Here is a 19,130-nt window from a genome sequence, read left to right as displayed (position 1 = left end):
AGGTATTCCTTCCCTCTGTTCGGGGAAGTGTAGTGCAGGTGTTCACGGACAAAACCACCGCCATGTGGTATTGCAACAAACCGGGCGGGGTGGGGTCGTGGACCCTTTGTCAGGAGGCTCTGGACATGCCTGGAACATCAGGGCATCACCCTGGTGGTTCAACACCTGGCGGGCTCTCTAAACGCCAGGGCGGACGAACTCAGCCGCCGGTGCATGATGGATCACGAATGGCGTCTGAACTCGGACGTGGCGCAAGGCCTCTTTCAGCAGTGGGGAGAGCCTTGGTTAGATCTATTCGCAACCGAAGAGAACGCGCAATGCCATCAGTTCTGCACATTGGAATTTCCAAGGCGGCACTCGCTCTGAGACGCTTTTCGTCACAAGTGGAGTTGCGGTCTGTTGTACGCCTTTCCGCCTATACCACTTCTGCCCAGAGTGCTGAAGAAGATCAGGTGCGACCGTGCCCAACTCATCTTTGTGGCTCCGGATTGGGCACGAAGATACTGGTATCCCGAGCTACTCAGTCTATCAATCGATCCCCCGATTCGACTGCCTCTTCAGGAGGACCTTCTGTCGCAGCAGCAGGGGACGGTCCTCCACCCGAACCTGTCTAGTCTCCACCTCCATGCGTGGAGATTGAGCGGCGACAGTTGATGCCATTTGACTTGCCTCCTGAAGTCTGTGATGTCATTCTGGCAGCCAGGCGTCCCTCCACTAAGACAGTATACACCTGCAGGTGGAACAAATTTGTGGCATGGTGCACAGCAAAGGCTGTGGATCCCCTTTCTGCCCCTCTCTCAGAAGTTCCCCTCTTTCTCCTCTCCCTGCCCCCAGCAGGGCTCTGCTCTGGGCACCCTCAAGGGATATCTTTCAGCTGTTTCTGCTTTCTTACGGCTTCCTGATCAGCCTTCTCTTTTCAAGTTCCCTGTTGATGCTCGATTCTTTAAAGGCATTACTCATATGTTTCCTCCTGTCCCTTCCATAATGCCTCAGTGGGACTTGAACCTGGTGTTAACCTATCTGATGTGCGCTCCTTTTGAGCCACTTCATAATTGTCCTCTCCGTCTTCTGACTCTTAAAACTGCTTTCCTGGTTGCCATCACCTCTGCCAGACGGGTGAGTGAGCTACAGGTTCTTTCTTCTAAGCCTCCTTTCCTCTCTGTCCATCCGGACAAAGTTGTTCTCAGGACTCGTCCTTCCTTTCTCCCGAAGGTGGTAACTGCCTTTCACTTCGGCCAGTCTGTTACATTGCCCACCTTCTTTCCGCCTCCACATCCCTCGAAAGAGGAAGAGAGGCTCCACCGTCTGGACCCAAAACGAGCGCTGTCCTTCTATCTGGACCGCACGAAACAGTTTCGGGTGGACGACTTACTCTTTGTTGGCTACGTGGGCGCTAAGAAGGGGCGGGCAGTGCACAAGCGAACCATCTCTCGGTGGGTCGTTTTGTGCATTAAGGCCTGTTATTCCTTGGCTAAGAAGGAACCTCCTATGGGGCTGAGGGCCCATTCCACTTGGGCCACAGCGGCTACTACTGCCCTGGGACGAGGAGTCCCTCTGCAGGACATTTGTCAGGCAGCTACGTGGGCCTCGCTGCACACGTTTGCTAAGCATTACTGCCTGGACAGCCAAGTCCGGAGAGACGGCTTCTTTGGCCGTTCTGTTCTCCAGGACTTCCTGGTGTGATCTTAATTCGCAGACCCACCACCGGGGTTGGTATTGTTGGGGTATCTATTCTAAGATAAAGAATCTAACTAACGTGTTTCACGTGTTATGTGTAACGTAAATCTAGGGCCCTTTCAGGGCCCTAGATTTATGGCACCAGTGTCGGTCTCTTGCATGGCTCTGCGTTCCTGGCGCGGAAAGCTATGTACAAGAACTGACGTCAGCGCGTGAGGGCAGCGTCTAAGTACTCCGACGTCATCCCGGAGATCACGACGCCGACGACGGACGTGGAGCCGCAGACAACGCCTAGCAACGCGCAAGTGTATTGCTGACACAAATCTTTCCGGATCCAGCCTGACGCCTGGGGATATTCTAAGGTAAGGAATCTAACTAACTAATGTTTCTTACAGATATATCGTTACCGAAGGTAAGTAACTTGTGCTTTATGTATTCCATGTTTTTGTATTAATTGTTATGTAGTAGTTGGTTTTGATCGTTGTAACTTCTGGGAATTTAATCTTGGGCTCAGTTTTCTGCTAAAAGTGATATGTAACAAAAGGGTGGTCCTAGTTGAAACCTGTGGGCTTCCTGTGACTACAGTGGCTACTGCACTTTAGTTTTTTTTAGCCTGTTTTAAGCCCTTGTGATTTTTTAACAACTGCTTTATTTTCTGTTTCATTTTATGTTCAGCAACTAAGAAGATATCCTATTTAGTTTCTGCTAAGAAACTTCAAAAAAAGAAGCTTTTCAGAGAAGAGTCCATTGTGTTGCATGCCACATATATAGCTTCAACCGTGCCAGAGATTTGGGGACTCAAATGCCAGATTTAGATTTTCCTTTCAGAAAGACTGAATAACCGGATCAAAATCTAATACAAATCATGTATTTGTCTAAGAGCTATATCTGGGCTGGTGATAAATGGAAGAGAATTAAATAGCTTTCACTTTAATTTGTCGCATCTGTTTCATGGAAAACTAAAAAGACTGTTATCCATTGATCATTTTCACATTTAGAAGACTTGTTATCTGAATGGTATTAATACATGATAATGTTCTGTACATTTGAATCTGCCCCGCTTAAAGTAAACTCTTTATTTCATTTGTAGAGGAGCTGTACATCAGAGTTTTCCAGATTTTACATTCTTGACTGGTACACTTGTTGGAAAGATCTTCAAATTAAAAGGAAGCATAGATCCTCACGTAGCCATTGATATAATCAATAAAGCCTCATTGGCCTTTCTTCAAAAGCATTTAGGTAAGTAATTATTTAGCATCAGTATTACACCTGCTGTTACAGGAATTGCATTTCTTCCCCACAACTTCATGAAATGGGCTTTGTAACAGAATGCCAGATGCCACTGTATAAGGAAATATTTTATTAAGAATATGATTTTTTTTCTTCATTGCCTCTTCCTGGATGCCTGTAAGCACAGATAGCTTATATGATCTTTATAAAGGGGTATGTTAAGACCGTATATTTCAATTCCAGTTTGACTGGAAACCACTTGTCTGTTTTTTGCAAGATGCTCATTTATGGCATATGATAAAGTTCAAGGTACAAGAGAGAATGTATATGGAATATATTCTCCCTACTATCTGATGATGTCCCAGTGTAGGGCTTCTTGTCAAACACTTTGTTACAAGGTAGTTCAGGTACACTGGAGTCTAGTTACTGCCTCTTTAGTTTAGAGAACCTAAAATACGGAGTCATTTAAGTCAGACGACCTCTGGCCCTGCGTTAGGTATTGTATGATTGGCGGGGGCTTGTGATTAAACTTCAGGATGTATGGTGAAAACAATTCTGTAAGGCTTTATATGTGGTTGTGCAAAAAACCAATAAACTATGTTTTAAAAAAAATTTTTTAAAGTCAGACGACTGACTGCATGAGGAGAAAAGGAGTTTCAGAAACCCTTATGCACTAGCTAGGCCCATCAATCAAAATTCTCCATATACACAGATCAGACATTGGATGTTGGTTGTATAGCATTATATCGAGGTCAATAATATCAACCTACAATTATATCACATCTTGTACATTGTTTTTCACTACATTGTCTAGGTGAAAATATTATTTTTATCACCACATTGTCTGCACTCCACACTTACCTTGGGATGTAGTCGTTAGATTGATGTAGTACATGCAATGTTATTACCGTGCAATATAGTGGATGTATACCCTGATGGTCATTGTTGGGTCTTAGCTTGACCACCTAATTTTCTAAAAGAGGTACATAGACATACAGCTCACTAGATGTGGCTACTGGAGAGCCAGGCCACTTGGAGAGACATTTTTTTTCTCTGCATTCAGCAAGTGCATTGGCACATCTATGGTAATCATTTATCCAATGTCTGTCCTTCCAAGTCACTGGTGCCGACTGTTTCACATCTAATCCACCACATGCTTGAATATTTTATTATTAAGAACATGTAATATAAGTTTTCTACCGTGTGATTCTTTCTTAATTCATAAAGGTTACAATATTCCTATGCATGCATGGGATCCAGAAATATATTAGTTAAAGTAATCATCATGTTCAAATAAAAAATAAAATAACTATAATACATGCCTTTTGGAAACAATATACCAAATTAAATATACCAAACATAAAATAGAATACTTGACTGAAAACACAACTGTAACATGAACCATCAAAGGGAAATAATTTAGAAAATGGCTGCCTTACATCTACTCTAGACAGTGAATTCCTGACCTTGTTCTTTAAAGAATCTTGGAAACATCCCTGCCAATCAAGAAGACGGGTAGCCTGTTAGACAGCCTGCCTTCTTTGAAGAGTGATTTAGACTGAAACTGCGATTTGAGTTTTTATATTTAACTCAATCTTGTAGAATGTCTGCTAGAAGGTTTCACTTTTTGCCAAGAAAATGTCTCTCAGGAGGCTGAAAGATGAGGAAGATGTTCCTCTCCGGTTCATGAAAGGTGAGATTAGCAAATGGGGAGAGCCTGCTTCTGGTACTTTCAGCTCACTAACCAGATCACTGGGGCCAGTTTTCTCCCCTCTGTCTAACAGAAGACCTTGTCTAAACCTTTAGTAGGTGAACATCCATACTCTCCTAATAGCAGTCACTCACAGTTTGCATTGAGGCGCTCTACATTGAGAAGATCAACTTCAAGACATTGAACTTCACATGATTTGCATGCATCAAGAGGGTCTAAATATTCTGGGAACAAAATGAGGCATACTTCAACATTAAAGATCTTTCCAATTTCATTGGTGTGTCCATCAGTCAAGTTTTCACTTGTGATGTCAAGCACACACTACCTGACTATCAGTAAATCCTAGAAACGTATTCGCTCGATTTCATGTAATTATTTCATCTATGTTTCCACATCCTTTGCCTCACTAGGCAACTCTGACAGTAAAAATTCCACCTCCATAAAATTCCAAGACATTCAGAGCTAGAAAAAATCTGGTGATTCATGGAAAAGATTAAGAGGAAATAATGGAAGAGAAGCATCTTCATAAATGTCTAGGTCTGGAGCATCCAAAGAAAATCTCTCATAGATGCTCAAGTGGAGAAAAATGCAACAGAGGCCCCCCTCCTGAGCTGTTTTCTAGACAAAAACAATAGTTTAAGGTTTTTCCTCTGACAGCAGTGCTGTATCTTCAACTTTTCCATGCTGCATCCGAACATGAATTTCCCCTATCTGACTTGATAGCTTTCTCAGAAATCCCCAACAAAGTAGATCGGAAGCTCAGTGAGTTCACAATACCAATAGTGCAGATGTCCTCATCAAAATCATGCAAACAAAACAACAACCAAGTCTTACGATATTAGTTCCTTATCTCAAACAAGCCATGAGGGACAACATTCAAGCTCCTTTTTCAGTCAAACCAATGAAGTATCTAGCGAAATATGTAAACCTGCAGATTGAAACCCAAAATGCCTAAGAAAAGCCGACTTCTTTGTGTTTGTGTCTATAGCTAAATGAGATAGTATGCAAGTGGTTCTACTTCAACCTCCTCCCATAAAAGAAAAGCAGGACATTCTAAGCAGACATTCTCGGAGCAGCATATTATGTGATTTTAAATTCTCTGCAATACTACCTAAATGCTCATTGTATCTTTATTAACCAAACCTTCGGCGGATCGCACGTACCTAGCTAATTATTGTCCCATTTTGCTCTTACATTTTCCAACCAAACTTGTGGAAAAAACAGGTTAACAAACATACTGGATCCATCCCAATCTGGTTTCGCACGTCTATACCACAGAGGCTGCTCTTTTCTCTACCACATACAACCTTTGTACCACCTTTGATTAGAGTGGCTCTTCTGCCCTCATCCTGCTTGATCTCTTGGTGGCTTTTGACACCATGTTGCACCCCATACCTTTCTTAGGATCTCAAGCTGTCTCTCTTCCTCCGTTTTAATCCACAGAGGTCAAGATTTCATGCCATATCCCTCAGGGCTTCTCATAAAACCCTACTCTTAGTGAGGAGCCCTGATGGACACACCATCAAACAATTACCTCTGGATAGAAAAGGCGAAAGATGCATATCTAGGTCCTCCCTCTTGCCGTGCACGATACTCAAATTACCATACCCAGGACACATTTTCCTCATCTGTCATCCGTTGCCTCCTGGATGAAGACCAACTGTCTGAAACTTAACTTTCATGTTTGACAAGGTTTCTTCTAATTGGTCCTCCACTTAGTAGTCAGCTGAACTAGGCCACAAACCTTGCCTATTTACTACTGCCAGGAACTTGAGTTTTGATAGATCAAGACATCCTTATGTCAATCCAAGTTACTTTCCCTATCTGCTCAGAAAGTTGTGGTTCAAGGACTGGTTACTTATTGCATAGACTGGTAATACAGTCTGTCTTGGCATAGCAGATCACCTGATGCATCACATGCAGGTAATCTGAAATTCTGCAACTAGGCTCATTCTTTACCTTCCTAATCGTTCCCACATTTCTTTTAACAGCTTAGAGATCTGCACCGGCTCCTTGTGCACAATGAAAAGGGAAAACGATATCTTGACATCTTAAGGCATATGGTTCGGCTCAAGGATTATTAGATGAACAAACAATTTGGTTCATATGCCTTACTGGAAAAGACTGGGCTAATAACAGCCTTCAATGCAGAAACAATCATGGCAGTGCCAGAAACCAATTACTCCAAACAGAACATGATTTTAACAACATTTTTCACGATTACCCTATATTTGCGTACCAACGAACCAAGAATCTCAAACAAGTCCTTAACAAAAAAAATGCAAATTTCTGACACTGTCTATAAGGGAACACTCCCATGTTACAATTGTGGAAACTGTAACAGCATTATTAAAGGCAACATTGTAACTCATCCTACTCAAGGCACCTCCATTAAATTAAAAGTAAATGCTACATGTGATTCCACCAACGTTGTCTACTTACTGAAATGCCCATGTGGATTACCATACGTGGGTAAAACGGAAAGAAAGATTGAAACCAGATTAACTGAACACAGAAGTAACATACGAACTAAAAATATGAAATCTTGTGTAGCAGCTCATTTTTCCAAAATGAACAATGTCCGCCAGATTCGATTCCTGGTACTCGAAATCATCACGAATATTGAAGGAAGAGATAACCAGAAATTCTTATTACAGCGTGAACTTTATTGGATACATAGATTGAACGCTCTGCACCCTAAAGGGCTCAATGAAAGACTGGAATTCAGTTGTCATTTATAATGTATACATGTTATAATGTATCTAACCTTTCTTTCTCTTTGTTTGTAAATAATGCTGTAGCCTCGCACCTAGGTATTCACATTTCTTCAGGCTTCACCTATACCCATTTCACATACTCTTCCTTAATTTCTTTCATTCCTATTCTCTTTTTTACGTTATTATAGACTCTCAGGGTTCTTCGCTTTTCTCTGACACAAACATATATTTAGTGCTCGTCTTTTACGTTATTTATAGTGACCATATATATTTTCACACTTTTTCCCCTACTTCCTTTTTTTGCTTTCGCACCCACACAGTCTACAGTTTTTACCGTTCATTCACTTTTTAGTTCACATTCACATTAGTGTACGTTTCCTGTACGATATTTGACTATTTTCTCTGTTTATTCACTCTTCATTTATCATTCATTTATTTTCATTACTTATTTGTTTTTCATATATACTTTTGTACACTTTATTCTTCCTTTTTTCACGTTTCTGCTGAAGTCCGAGTATGTCTTTTCTGTTTATCATTTTACACATCCTGGGTAGCACTTCCGGGTTCACGCTATACTTCTTCCTACAGTCGACACTTTCGTCCGCCATTCTCTGGACAGCGTTACTCTACACCGGCTTGTATTTAGATATCACGGGCCTTCATTACACAGGTATGCTACCTTTACAAGCCGCTTCTTTTCACTATTTCAACTAATTCGGGTTATTTCTTCACATGTTCACATCGGCGCCGCTGATTCAATATTGTTTTCCGTTCTAGTTGTTAATTTAGCTTTTTTCACCCATTTGCTCGGCACCTGCTAGCACGTAATAGACAATCGTACTTTTACTCTCTCATGATGTTCACATCTTTAACATATCGATTAGTCACCAGCACTTTTCCTCATTTTGTTTGTTTAATTCTGGTATGCACTCACCGCTTTCATGTTTTTCTAATCACCAGCATGAGTATTAAGGCACTGGGTCTTTTGACTAACTTCAGGTTATACCTTTTTCTGTCTGGTATTTATCCAGAATCTACACAGCCCTTCCCTTTTGCACATCGGTCTCGCTTTCTTCATTTGTATTTCGCTGTGTTCTTGGATCCCGATATACACATCCCCTTTTCATTCCTTATTTTACAGAAAATTCCCCCTGAGGTAGAGCTTTGCTGGAAATGCATCGGGGATACTCTTCACTAATGAATGACCCTTTTAAACCTTCTTGACGCTCACCAAGTTGCTGTCACCATCTTTGGATTGTTCTGATGAATAACCAATCATGATAAATTCATATGACGTAATATGAATGGAATAATATTGGAATAAATATCATCGTTTTGAAAGCTTCACTGTTTTTAGTGGAATTTATGTAAACGATTTTCATCGTTTTGGAGTGCTTCAGATTAACCCTTCCCGGGGAAGGGTATTTCTTTTCGCTTTTCAGCCCCTCACCTCTACGAACAGGAGGAGAGCATCTCTAGCACCAAAATTTTCGAATCTTCTGGTAGAAAATTAAGCCCACGTACTACCTAGGAGTGCAACGGTTCCTCTTCTCTGAGATTATAGTGCCAGAAACCCATCACGTGGCAAAGGAAACAGCAAGCAGGAACAAGCAATGACTGCAATCTGCCACCAAAGTCTAGAACCCCATTGGGAGGCAGAATCTCCATTTATCTTGCTGCATGACGGAGAATTACAAGTGGCTCTAAATGTTATGGCGAGTGAATACAAATTCATGTTTTGAGGACCCCTCCCTTTATTGTGCGGAAGGGATTGAGCCCCCATTTGTCCAACTTGCAGTTCAAGTTGTGGAGATCCTGTTGAGAAAACAAATGATAGAGCATTTTCCAAAGCACAAATGGAGCAAGGAAGTTGACTCTTCCTATTTTTCATTTGGAAGGAACACCTAAAGCCCAATTTTTCCTAGACCAATTAGCCCTGCCCTAGAAATCTATAATTCTCGAGCATTAGGGACAGCCTGATACGGAGCTGAATTGTGGGGACACCTTCGTTTTCTGCGATAGCTGAGAGGGCCCCTTTTAAGTACACCTTTGCTCCCACTTAGGTTGGACCTTGCGTTGAGACCTCTCTCTGATAAAACGTCCCCTACTTTATTGGCGGAGAATATGGGTCAACCCAGAGCTTATTTCCTATCGCAGAGGTCTGGAGGAAGTCTTGTCTGTTTCTGGTTCTCTATATATTCCTTGGCTATGGTGCATTAGGGCCACTCTATTGGAGGTAGGCTTGTAAGCCTGTCGTGTTTCCCTGGTCCACCAAGGGCAGTCTCAAAAAAAATGCTCAAAGTCCTGTTCTGGTGCAACAGAGATACTTTGCTACATACCCTTTGGAATCACAGCTCTTTGACAGAAACATTTCTCACTGTTAAGGATTCATTCGGGAGAGAGGTTCCCCTGGATGAGATGCACTCGCCACTAATGAGGCGACTGTATTTACACAGTTATGCTATGGAACCTTGCCTCTTGGCTCGTTTACACCTAAGTGGGCTTATCCCATGGAGGCCCACGATGTACAGTGCTTAATGTGTGGCGTAACGAAAGAAATGGTTGAACATGTCCTGTTTTTTTATCCCCGCATACTAATTGCTGGAAAAGTTTGATTATCCCATTGTGCCGAACCCTGGGGGTCAGAGAACACAGAGGCATCGAAGATGCTTAAATCTGATAATCATCTAATTGAATTTGGCTCAAGCAGATTCCTGATGGGAATGCGGAGACTGAGGCAGATGGCATGAATGGGCATGGTGGAAAAACAGTATAAAATATTGTATTTGGTCCATGCCATCGATCTGCAATAAAATGCAACTGGTGATTATTGATGTATTATCTTTGTGGTAGTCCCTCGAGAGGGATAGTCCGGGACTGTTTTTTTTTTTTTTTTTTTTTTTTTTTTTGAAACCGTTTATTGCAGTTCGTAAAAGTTACAGGTATGGGCCTACAACCATCCGGCCGGCCGCTAGAATGACAAAAACATATTGCACACATACAGTAAAAGTCTCTAGGCAGTGTAGAGCAGTGAAACAGGAGTAATCAATGGTGCAGGCCACACAGCTCCAAGCCCACAGTACGGTTCCCTTTTCTTGAAACAAAACAACACCAAAAAACCACACCCGCAAGGCAACCCGCGATCCAAAATAACAGCACGTGCTCCATAAGTGGGGGATCCAAACCAGCAGCAGAACTCTGGAGAGGGGAATGGGAATAGATCAGGGACTGGGGGACCGCGCGCCCGCGGCTGAGGGAGGGGGGCCGTCTAGGGAGACGGAGCAGGCGAGGCAGCCTGTAGCAGTGGTGGCTCACAAATACCCCCGCGGTAGGCGTTCCAGGGGCCCCAGATTTTCACCCACGCCCCAGGCTTACCTCTCGCCACATACACCACCTTTTCACGAAACATACACCAATCCATATGCTCTTTCCAGGCCGACACCGCAGGGGGCCTCTGGGATCCCCACAATTGAGCAATGTCGCGCTTGGCTATCATGTATCCCAGAGTCACCCATCGCGTCTGCGGGACCGAATAGTCATTTGGTTCCCATACATTCAGCAAGCATCTCCTCGCTTCAGGCAGCAGCGCAACACGCGTCACCACACGCAGGACCTCATGCACACCACGCCAGAATCGCTCCACCTTCGGGCACTCCCACAGTATATGCATGAAAGTCGCCAACGCACCACAGCCACGCTTACACATTCCGTCACCAGCAAAACCCATACGCAGAAGCCTTGGCCCCGTCACGTAAACCCGGTGAAGGATCTTGAGCTGGACGAAACGAAGGCGAGCCGGGATGGCCACCTCTTTCGGAGAGGCCACCGCGGAAATCCAATCCTCATCGTCCAGCTCCAGCCCGTCGGCAACCCAAGCCTCGCGGAGACTAGTCAGCAGGCACGATCTATCGTTGATCAGTTTTTTGTATATGAGGGAGATCGTGCCGTCCGGGACAGGGCCATCTAGGACTCTGTCCTCCAGGGGGGAAGACTCCGGAATGGATGCGACATCCGGGAAGACGGAGCCCAGCGCATGGCGGACCTGTAGGTACCGAAAGTACTCACTGCCCTGTAGCTGGAACTCCGCCTGCAGCGTCTCAAAAGTTTTGAATCCCCCCCTCGTCCAGAGATCTCCCACCGTGCTGATTCCGATCGTGTCCCACTTCTCGAAGCCCTTCGACGTCCACAGGGAGCCCAACCTCTCAGACGCATACAGCGGTGACGCCCGGGTCAAACGGTCCTTCCACCCCATAGCTGCATTAGCCGCGTGCCAGACACGCACCATGACACGCGTCGGTCCCGTCAAACGGGAGTCGGGCGCGCCAGCGTAGAGCGCTCGATTGTAATCGCCACCGGGCAGGAGCATCTTATCCATCTCGAATGCAGGGTTCAAGGCGGGCCCGTAAAGGCCATGATTAATTGCAGCTAGTTGGGAGGCCCAGTAATACCGTTTAATGTCAGGGAGGGCGACCCCCCCATCGTACCACGGGAGCGTCAATTTAGCCAGAGCAATGCGCGGCCTCCCGTCCCAGAACAGGCGCCGCTGGAGGCCCTCCACCTCACGGAAATAGCGTGCCGGGACCAAGTCCATAGTATTCTGGAGGGCGTAGAGGAAGCGTGGCAGGGACATCATTTTAAACAAGGCCGCTCGGCCGAGCGGCGAGAGCGGCAGACGCCGCCAGCGCACCACATCCTCCCTCAAACGCCGAAGGGGGGGTAACAAATTCCGCTCGTAGCGGGCCTCCGGGTCAAGAGTGATATAGATACCCAGGTACCGAAAACCTTGGGAGGCAATCTGGATCGGACAGTCCCGTGGTAGGGCTGGAGCCTCCCCGGAAAGCACATATACACAGGATTTCGCCCAGTTGATGACCAGGCCTGAGTTGCGACCGAATGAACGCAAAACATCAACCAGGACGATCAGTGATTTACGCGGGGAGGCGAGATACAGAAGGATATCGTCAGCATAGAGGGACACACGGTCCTCATACTCGGGGGTCCAGCGGAGACCACGGATAGAAGGGTGCCACCGCAGCCACTCCGCCAGGGGCTCCAGGGCCAGGGCAAACAGGAGAGGCGACAGGGGGCAGCCCTGTCGCGTACCCCTCCCCAGCGCGAATGGGGCCGAGACTCGCCCATTCACTACCACCTGCGCCAATGGGCCCGAATATAGCAATTTGACCCAGCTAATGAAACCCGGGCCAAACCCGAATTTTGCCAGCATCGCCCAGATGTATGGCCATTCAAGCGTATCAAACGCCATGGTGGCGTCCAAGGACGCCAAGATGGCCGGCTCCCGCACAAATGGGACACGCGCGAGCACCCCGTGCAAGCGCCGCAGATTGAGCGCCGTGTTGCGGTGCGGTATAAAGCCAGATTGGTCTTGGTGGACCAAATCGCCCACCACGCCAACCAACCTGTTGGCCAACACCTTGGCGAGGATTTTGGGCTCCGCGTTCAAAAGCGAAATCGGCCTATAGGATGTGACCCGTTCACGGGGCCTCCCCTCCTTGTGGATCACCACAATTGTGGCTAGACGCTGGTCCGGCGGGAGGGAACCCCGCGAGTGGGCCGCCAGGAACATCGCGCGCAGGTGGGGCGCCAACACATCCGGGCGTAGCTTGTAGAGCTCGATGGGAATACCATTGGGGCCCATGGCCTTGCCGGATGCAACCGAGCGAATAGCCAAGGCAATTTCGTCCGAGGTGGGAGGGGCGTCCAGCGAATCCCTGTCCTCCACCGTTAGGGAGGGCAGTGCGATGTCCCGAAGCAGGGCATGGGAGTCTGCCTCCGAGCAGGGGGAAACCGGGGAGTAGACTTCGCGGAAATAATCCGCGAAGCAGGAGACAATGGCTTCCGGCTCAGTGACACACGCACCATCAACACTCTCAATCAAAGGCACCACACGGCTCGCTCTCTCCCTCCTATCCAACCACGCAATCAATTTGCCAGCCTTATCACCCACATCATACAATCGCCCCTGCTGCTCTCTACTGAGGCCCCTGGCCGCCTCCGTGACGAGGGCCCGATAGGCCGCCTGCTTTAGGTGTAGAACATGCAACTTGTCGTCTGTTACCCCGCTTCCCAGGTCACCCTCCAGTTCTGCAATCTCGGCCTCTACCCGGGTCACCTCCTCCCGCTCGCGCCGCCGGGCATGGGAGATAAAGGAGAGGGCCTCCCCTCTAAGGACTACCTTGAAAGCCTCCCACAGGGAGATGGCCGAAGAGACCGACCCCACATTCTCATCGAAATATCGCTGTAGGGATTTGATCAAATCAGCACGAATGGTGGGGTCGCGCAAATACCATGCATTGATTGGGGCCACCCTGCCATCCCCCCTCGGGAAGACCTCGAGATGCAACAACAATGGGGAGTGGTCTGAGATACCCCGCGCCAGATGGCGCACCTCCCCCACCCTCCCTGCGTGGGCCGCCGGGACAAGGATGTAATCAAGCCGCGAGAGGCTACCATGGGCACCCGAGTGGAAGGTGTACTGTCGCAATGCAGGATGCTTTAATCGCCAGCAATCCACCAGGCCCAGCGTGTCCAGAAGGCCGGGCAGCCACGCCTGTGCCCGGGGGAGGTCCCTAGGGGGATGGCGATCCATAGACCCAGAGGCTACCGCATTAAAATCCCCTCCAACCACCAGCAGGCCACTCGGAAGGTCCAGAAGGAGGCGCCCCAGGTCCGCAAATGTGGTGGCTTGTAACCCAGGCGGGACGTACACTGATATAAAGATAAACACTCTACCCTCCATTCTTCCCACCAGAACCGTGTAACGTCCCCTCTCATCATGGCGCACCTCATCAATCTCCAACGGGAGCGAGTTCTTGATCATAATACCCACCCCCCGCGAGCCCGAGGTGAAGCCAGAATGGGCCGCCAAACGATATCCCCGCCGGTTCATTGCATGAAAGGAGTTACCTATAAGGTGCGTCTCCTGCAGGAAGACAACATCTGGTGAAATACGTTTTAAGTACTGCAGGACCACACCACGCTTAATCCTATCCCCCAGGCCATTAACATTCCATGACAACACAGCCAAATCCCTACCCCCCATCATACGTCGAAACAATCGGTCGTCCCCCATCGAGCATCCTAAAAACAACAACATAGTGGCGGGTTTGCCCTGCGGTGCTAACAAACAACACACCCCCCCCACCCCCCGGTCCCAACAAAACTCCCCCCTCCCTGCACCCCTGCATGAGCCCAGACAGCCCCCCCAAAGTGCAGTGTGCCTGTCGCCCCATAGCTAAAATACTAACTAGTCCCCCAGAGGAGGAGGGAAGCCCCCAACAGACCCCGCACGACCTCCATAGGAGGGGAAAATACGCAATCAATAAATGGTGAAGGAACAACGTCCAGAGCACGGCCTATGCAGTCACCCCTCAATTATGCTCCGGCGGGCCCTCCTCGCCAGCCGCGCCCCCCCCGCCCCCCCGGCCCCGATCTCCAGGCAGAGTGTCCAGCCAGTCCCCAGCCGCCTCGGGCCGGTCGAAGAAGTGCGTGCGACCATCCACCTCTACCCTCAGCTTAGCTGGAAAGAGCATTGAGTACTTGAGGTTCAGGTCCCTTAGGCGACGTTTAACACCAAGAAAGCTCTGCCGCTGCTTCTGGACCGCCGGGGTAAAGTCTGGGTAGAAATGTACCTCCATGTTGTCAAGCTTGACCGGTCCCTGTTGTCTGGAGGTCTGGAGGATAGCATCTCTGTCCCGGAAATTAAAAAATCCGGGCAATGAGAGGCCGCGGCGGGGCACCAGTCTTAGGTCTGCCCCCGGGGACCCGGTGAGCACGCTCCACCGCAAAAAGCTTACTCAGCCCCCGGGGCTGGAGATGGGTCAGGATCAACTCTTCCACGAAAAGATCCGCCGCCTCCGCCTCTCGTCCCTCCGGCACCCCCACAATACGGACATTATTCCTCCGGGCCCGACCCTCGGAGTCCTCCAGTCGCCGGTCCATCAGGGCGCTCGCCTGGCCAAGCCGGCGCACCTCCTTCTGGAGGGCCACCACGTCTGTCGTGAGGCTCGTTGTGGTGTGGGCCAGGGAGTCGACTCGGTCGTTTGTTTTGGACAAGTCTGCCCTCACAAGGCTCACATCCACCAGGACCGAGTCTATTTTTTGCGCTAAGGTGTCGAAACGCTGGTCCACCGAGGCCTTCATCTCTGCGATGGCGCCCATGACGTCCCGGAGGGTCAGATCCACCGGATGAGCGGATGCCTCCGTCGGGCCCACCGGGGATGCACGCGATGTCTCCGGAGAACCCTTCTGGAGCGTGTAGCGGTCCATACTGTTGGCCTGGTGTGCCGTGCCACGGCGGGTCGTCTTCACCTTCGCCCGGTCGCCATCTTGTTTGGTGGACATGCTGGCTCTTCCACCGTCGTGCCAAGCACCCCAAACGGGCCGCTATACCAAGTCACGGGTGCCAGGGGGGGGGCAGGGGCGACCACCGAACCGCGGGTCAACCCACCGCCGGCGGGTCAGCCGGGCTCCTGGACAAGGCCACACCACCACACCCCGCTCCGCAGTCCGACCCCGCTTGAGAGCTAGGAGGGCGCAAAAGCGAAAGTGAAAGTGCGGGGTACGCCAGTCGCCCAGCCCCGTTCGCCGCTGTTATTCACTTTGTCCCCGGATCGCCCCACTACTCCAATCCGGGGGGCCGGCGAGGAGAAGGCCACAACCTTCGATCGATGCTCCCACCGGCGTCCGGGGTCCGATTCGAGCCCAAAAAACGGGTGGCGCCTCAGCTCCGGTTCCCCAACACAGTCCCCTCAACAAGGACAGGATATCGCCAGGATTAATTCAGGAGGTCGCGGAGGTCCTCGGGAGCCTCGCACCTACGCGGCCATCTTGGTTGCGCGCTAGGCTCCTCCTCCTAGTCCGGGACTGTTAATTATGCACAGGTCACTTTACGAAGCAATAGGGATGTAAAACCACACTGTCACGGCTCCTTACAAATGAGGATGGTTTAAACTAATATGCCCCTGAGGGAAATAAACGTAATGGGAGTGGATCTGTTTACAGCGTTGCTTTAATTAGTTAAGCTGTTATAAAGTGTTTGGAATATTGTATTCTTTTATATGGATCAGGGGGGAAAGAACTGTGATTAGTTTATCCTTCATTTTTAATGTATGTTTTATTGAAACTGGTTGTATTCTTTCATTCTGAAACTTGTTAATATTTTTTGGCTTTTATAGTTTCGTGCAGAAATAAAGCTAGTTTGATTTGAATATCGTAGAGTTCAAGAAGATAAAACAACTGAGTCAAACGATGTTGGTACTATGCCACATGTTTCCTCACTTTCAATTAAGTGAATGGCTGGGCTCCTTAGACCACCATTTAAAAAAAACATTTTGATTGGGTCTTTCAGTGGTATAGTAGCATTACAAGTTATAGCCATAGGCCATCAAAGTATATTACATGGGAATTACAGTTGTAGTCAAGAGGCATATCATGCCATTCTGATTTATACATTAAACTATCAGGTAGTGACAAGTAATGAACCTAAAAGCTTTAAGCTACCCCTGTGATAAGTGCTGCAAAGTTTTATCTCACCCGTGAGAGAAATTTAAACTATTAACTTGGGGAGCTAACACTGGGAGGTGTGGCAAGGAGGGAGGGTGGGTGACTTCTGGTACTGTGGTGGCAGTGGGAAATGCAGGTCCAGGCGCAAATAAGTGCAGTGTGGCAACCCAGTGTGCTAGACAGTGGTGGGAGTAAATATGGGCTTGGGAAGAGCAGCCCTCGTAGGGGATATTGGTCAATTACGCGGAGAAGAGTGCCCAACTAGATACTGGATGGGCCCTATGACTGCGGGGAGGCAGAATCTTCTCCTTAGACCACCATAATGCCTAGCGATATCACCCATTCTTCACAAAACCCATGTTTACTAGGTTTCAAAGTTAACTGCCAATAAATAGTCCTTCTCTTAAGTCTCAAGTCAGCTGTGAGGTCCTTATCAAAGTGCATGACCATGCTAGCAGCTTTCCTTCAACCAAAGTTGCTTTTGATCTATCCAGAATCCAGGCTCCTTAAGGTGTTTTTTTTCCCTGTCAAAAGCTTCTAGCCACTTCCAGATAACAAAAGGCCTTCATGGCGTAGGGCTTTAAATTATTGTAGACAGACAATCTTTGGTACTGAAACAGTGTATCAAACACAATAACACCTGTTGGGGGCAATTTCCACTCATTGCTCAACAATTAGATGTAATTACCAAGAATAATTAATGTAAAGAATCTGAGAACTTTCCTAGTAATCACCCACTTAAAACAGGCACAGTCAATAAAGCACATTTACCCTTTTGCTAGGCAATGTCGTGCCTTTCCTCACCCATTGTAAAGTTCACAACCTCCACGTCCATGTCCCTAAGGGCATACAAATAAGTATCTAGAGGTGCTTGCCCCTGCTGAGCTAATCTTTCTGGGCACTCAGTGTCTCCATTCATTTTGGTAAGGTCTCCCCGACACCTGATGTGGATGTGGCCTGATCACATTTTCGGCCAGACCTTTTCCTGGAAGGGGAAGTTTTAGCGCTGGGCCTGGCATAACCACTGGGCTATCAAGAGTCTGTCACGGTAATAGTCATGTCTTGAGGCGGTCTCTTCGACCTCCCATCAGCATGTAATTCAGGGTGGACCGGTGAGATTCAGGATCTTTTCTTTAAGCATGAAATAGCAGTAAGACTCCACCGTCAGTCACTTTTTCTGTTGTATATATCTATTGAAAAGCATTTATCAATTCGTATCCAACGATACAAAATAGCAATTCTTGTTAGAGCAAAATAAATAAAAGTAAGCAGTAGTAAATTGCAATGCAGTGGGGTAGGATTTTCTCGTCTCCCAGAAATAGCATGATAAAAAGGAGAACAAAAGCAGAAGAGGAAAAGGAGAAGCATTGTAAGGTTCAGCAAAAAACGATCAGATAGGATAAAATAAAGTAGGATAGGATGGAGTGGTATACAAAAATATGGAAGGCCAGAAGATCTTCTCGGTTCCAAATCACCATCGGCTTCAAGACACAGTTTAGTTCAGTTCCAATTAAGTCAGCATAAAACACATTCTAGGTGCTGGTAGCCCGAAGGAAAAGAAAAGGACCTGTAGCAGCGTCCTTTACATTGCATGTAGGAGCACAGAACAGCAATAATAACGACACTTAAATTCCTCTTGTCGGACATCACAGAAGAATGATCCCTGGATAAAACCTAGGATGAGGAACATTCTAACAAGTGTAGAAAAGTAAGTTAGCACAGGGGGACAGGAGTGAGACGCTAGGTGAGCAATTAGTGTGCCTGTCCACTGTGCATCAGATCTTGCTCATTAGAGAATGGGGTTGGAACTGGCTAAGAAGGGTTCCGATATTTGTGAGTATATCTCCGTGTTGTCTTGTACGCTGTTGTGGAGCTCTCCAGGGTCGTAGAATTCATATGTTTGTTACGGTAGATACGCATACTGGTAGCGCACATGAGCATCAGCTCAATTGTTAGATTGTTTTCTTTCCGCCATTGGGTTTGGACATGTTATTGCTCCGGGTCAGCGCCTTCTGGTGTTTGTCGTCTGACTTTGGTCTGTCCTCTCCTGTTGGCACGGAAACTCTACATCAATGGTCAGTTGCTACGAGGTCCTTCGGTCTAGTCAACTAGGTTTCCACTGGACACCCCTTGCAGGGCTTGTACTTAGTCTTCAGTCTCTTAGTGTCTACGTGTCACTCCAAGTATCCTTGGACTCACCACTACCAGGTATGCAACCTCCTATTTTTCGACAGAGCTCAACAAAGCTGCCTGTTCTGCCTGTCTTGCTTTCC

The 19,130-nt window shown here is 47.6% G+C and overlaps 1 protein-coding gene across 3 annotated transcripts in view; it reads left to right on the top strand.

Annotated features, from left to right (window-relative positions):
• Window positions 1-19,130, top strand: part of PLA2G7 (phospholipase A2 group VII) — a 357,931-nt gene that overhangs the window by 326,563 nt on the left and 12,238 nt on the right. For all 3 annotated transcript variants that reach the window (XM_085610561.1, XM_085610558.1, XM_085610560.1), the window contains exon 10: window positions 2,768-2,916. In XM_085610561.1, the coding sequence (XP_085466687.1) occupies window positions 2,768-2,916 (149 nt within the window). The remainder of the gene's footprint in view (window positions 1-2,767; window positions 2,917-19,130) is intronic.

The sequence above is a fragment of the Triturus cristatus genome, chromosome 6 (genome assembly GCF_964204655.1).
Source record: "Triturus cristatus chromosome 6, aTriCri1.1, whole genome shotgun sequence".
NCBI lineage: Eukaryota > Metazoa > Chordata > Amphibia > Caudata > Salamandridae > Triturus > Triturus cristatus.
This window is presented reverse-complemented; position numbering and strand designations above follow the sequence as displayed.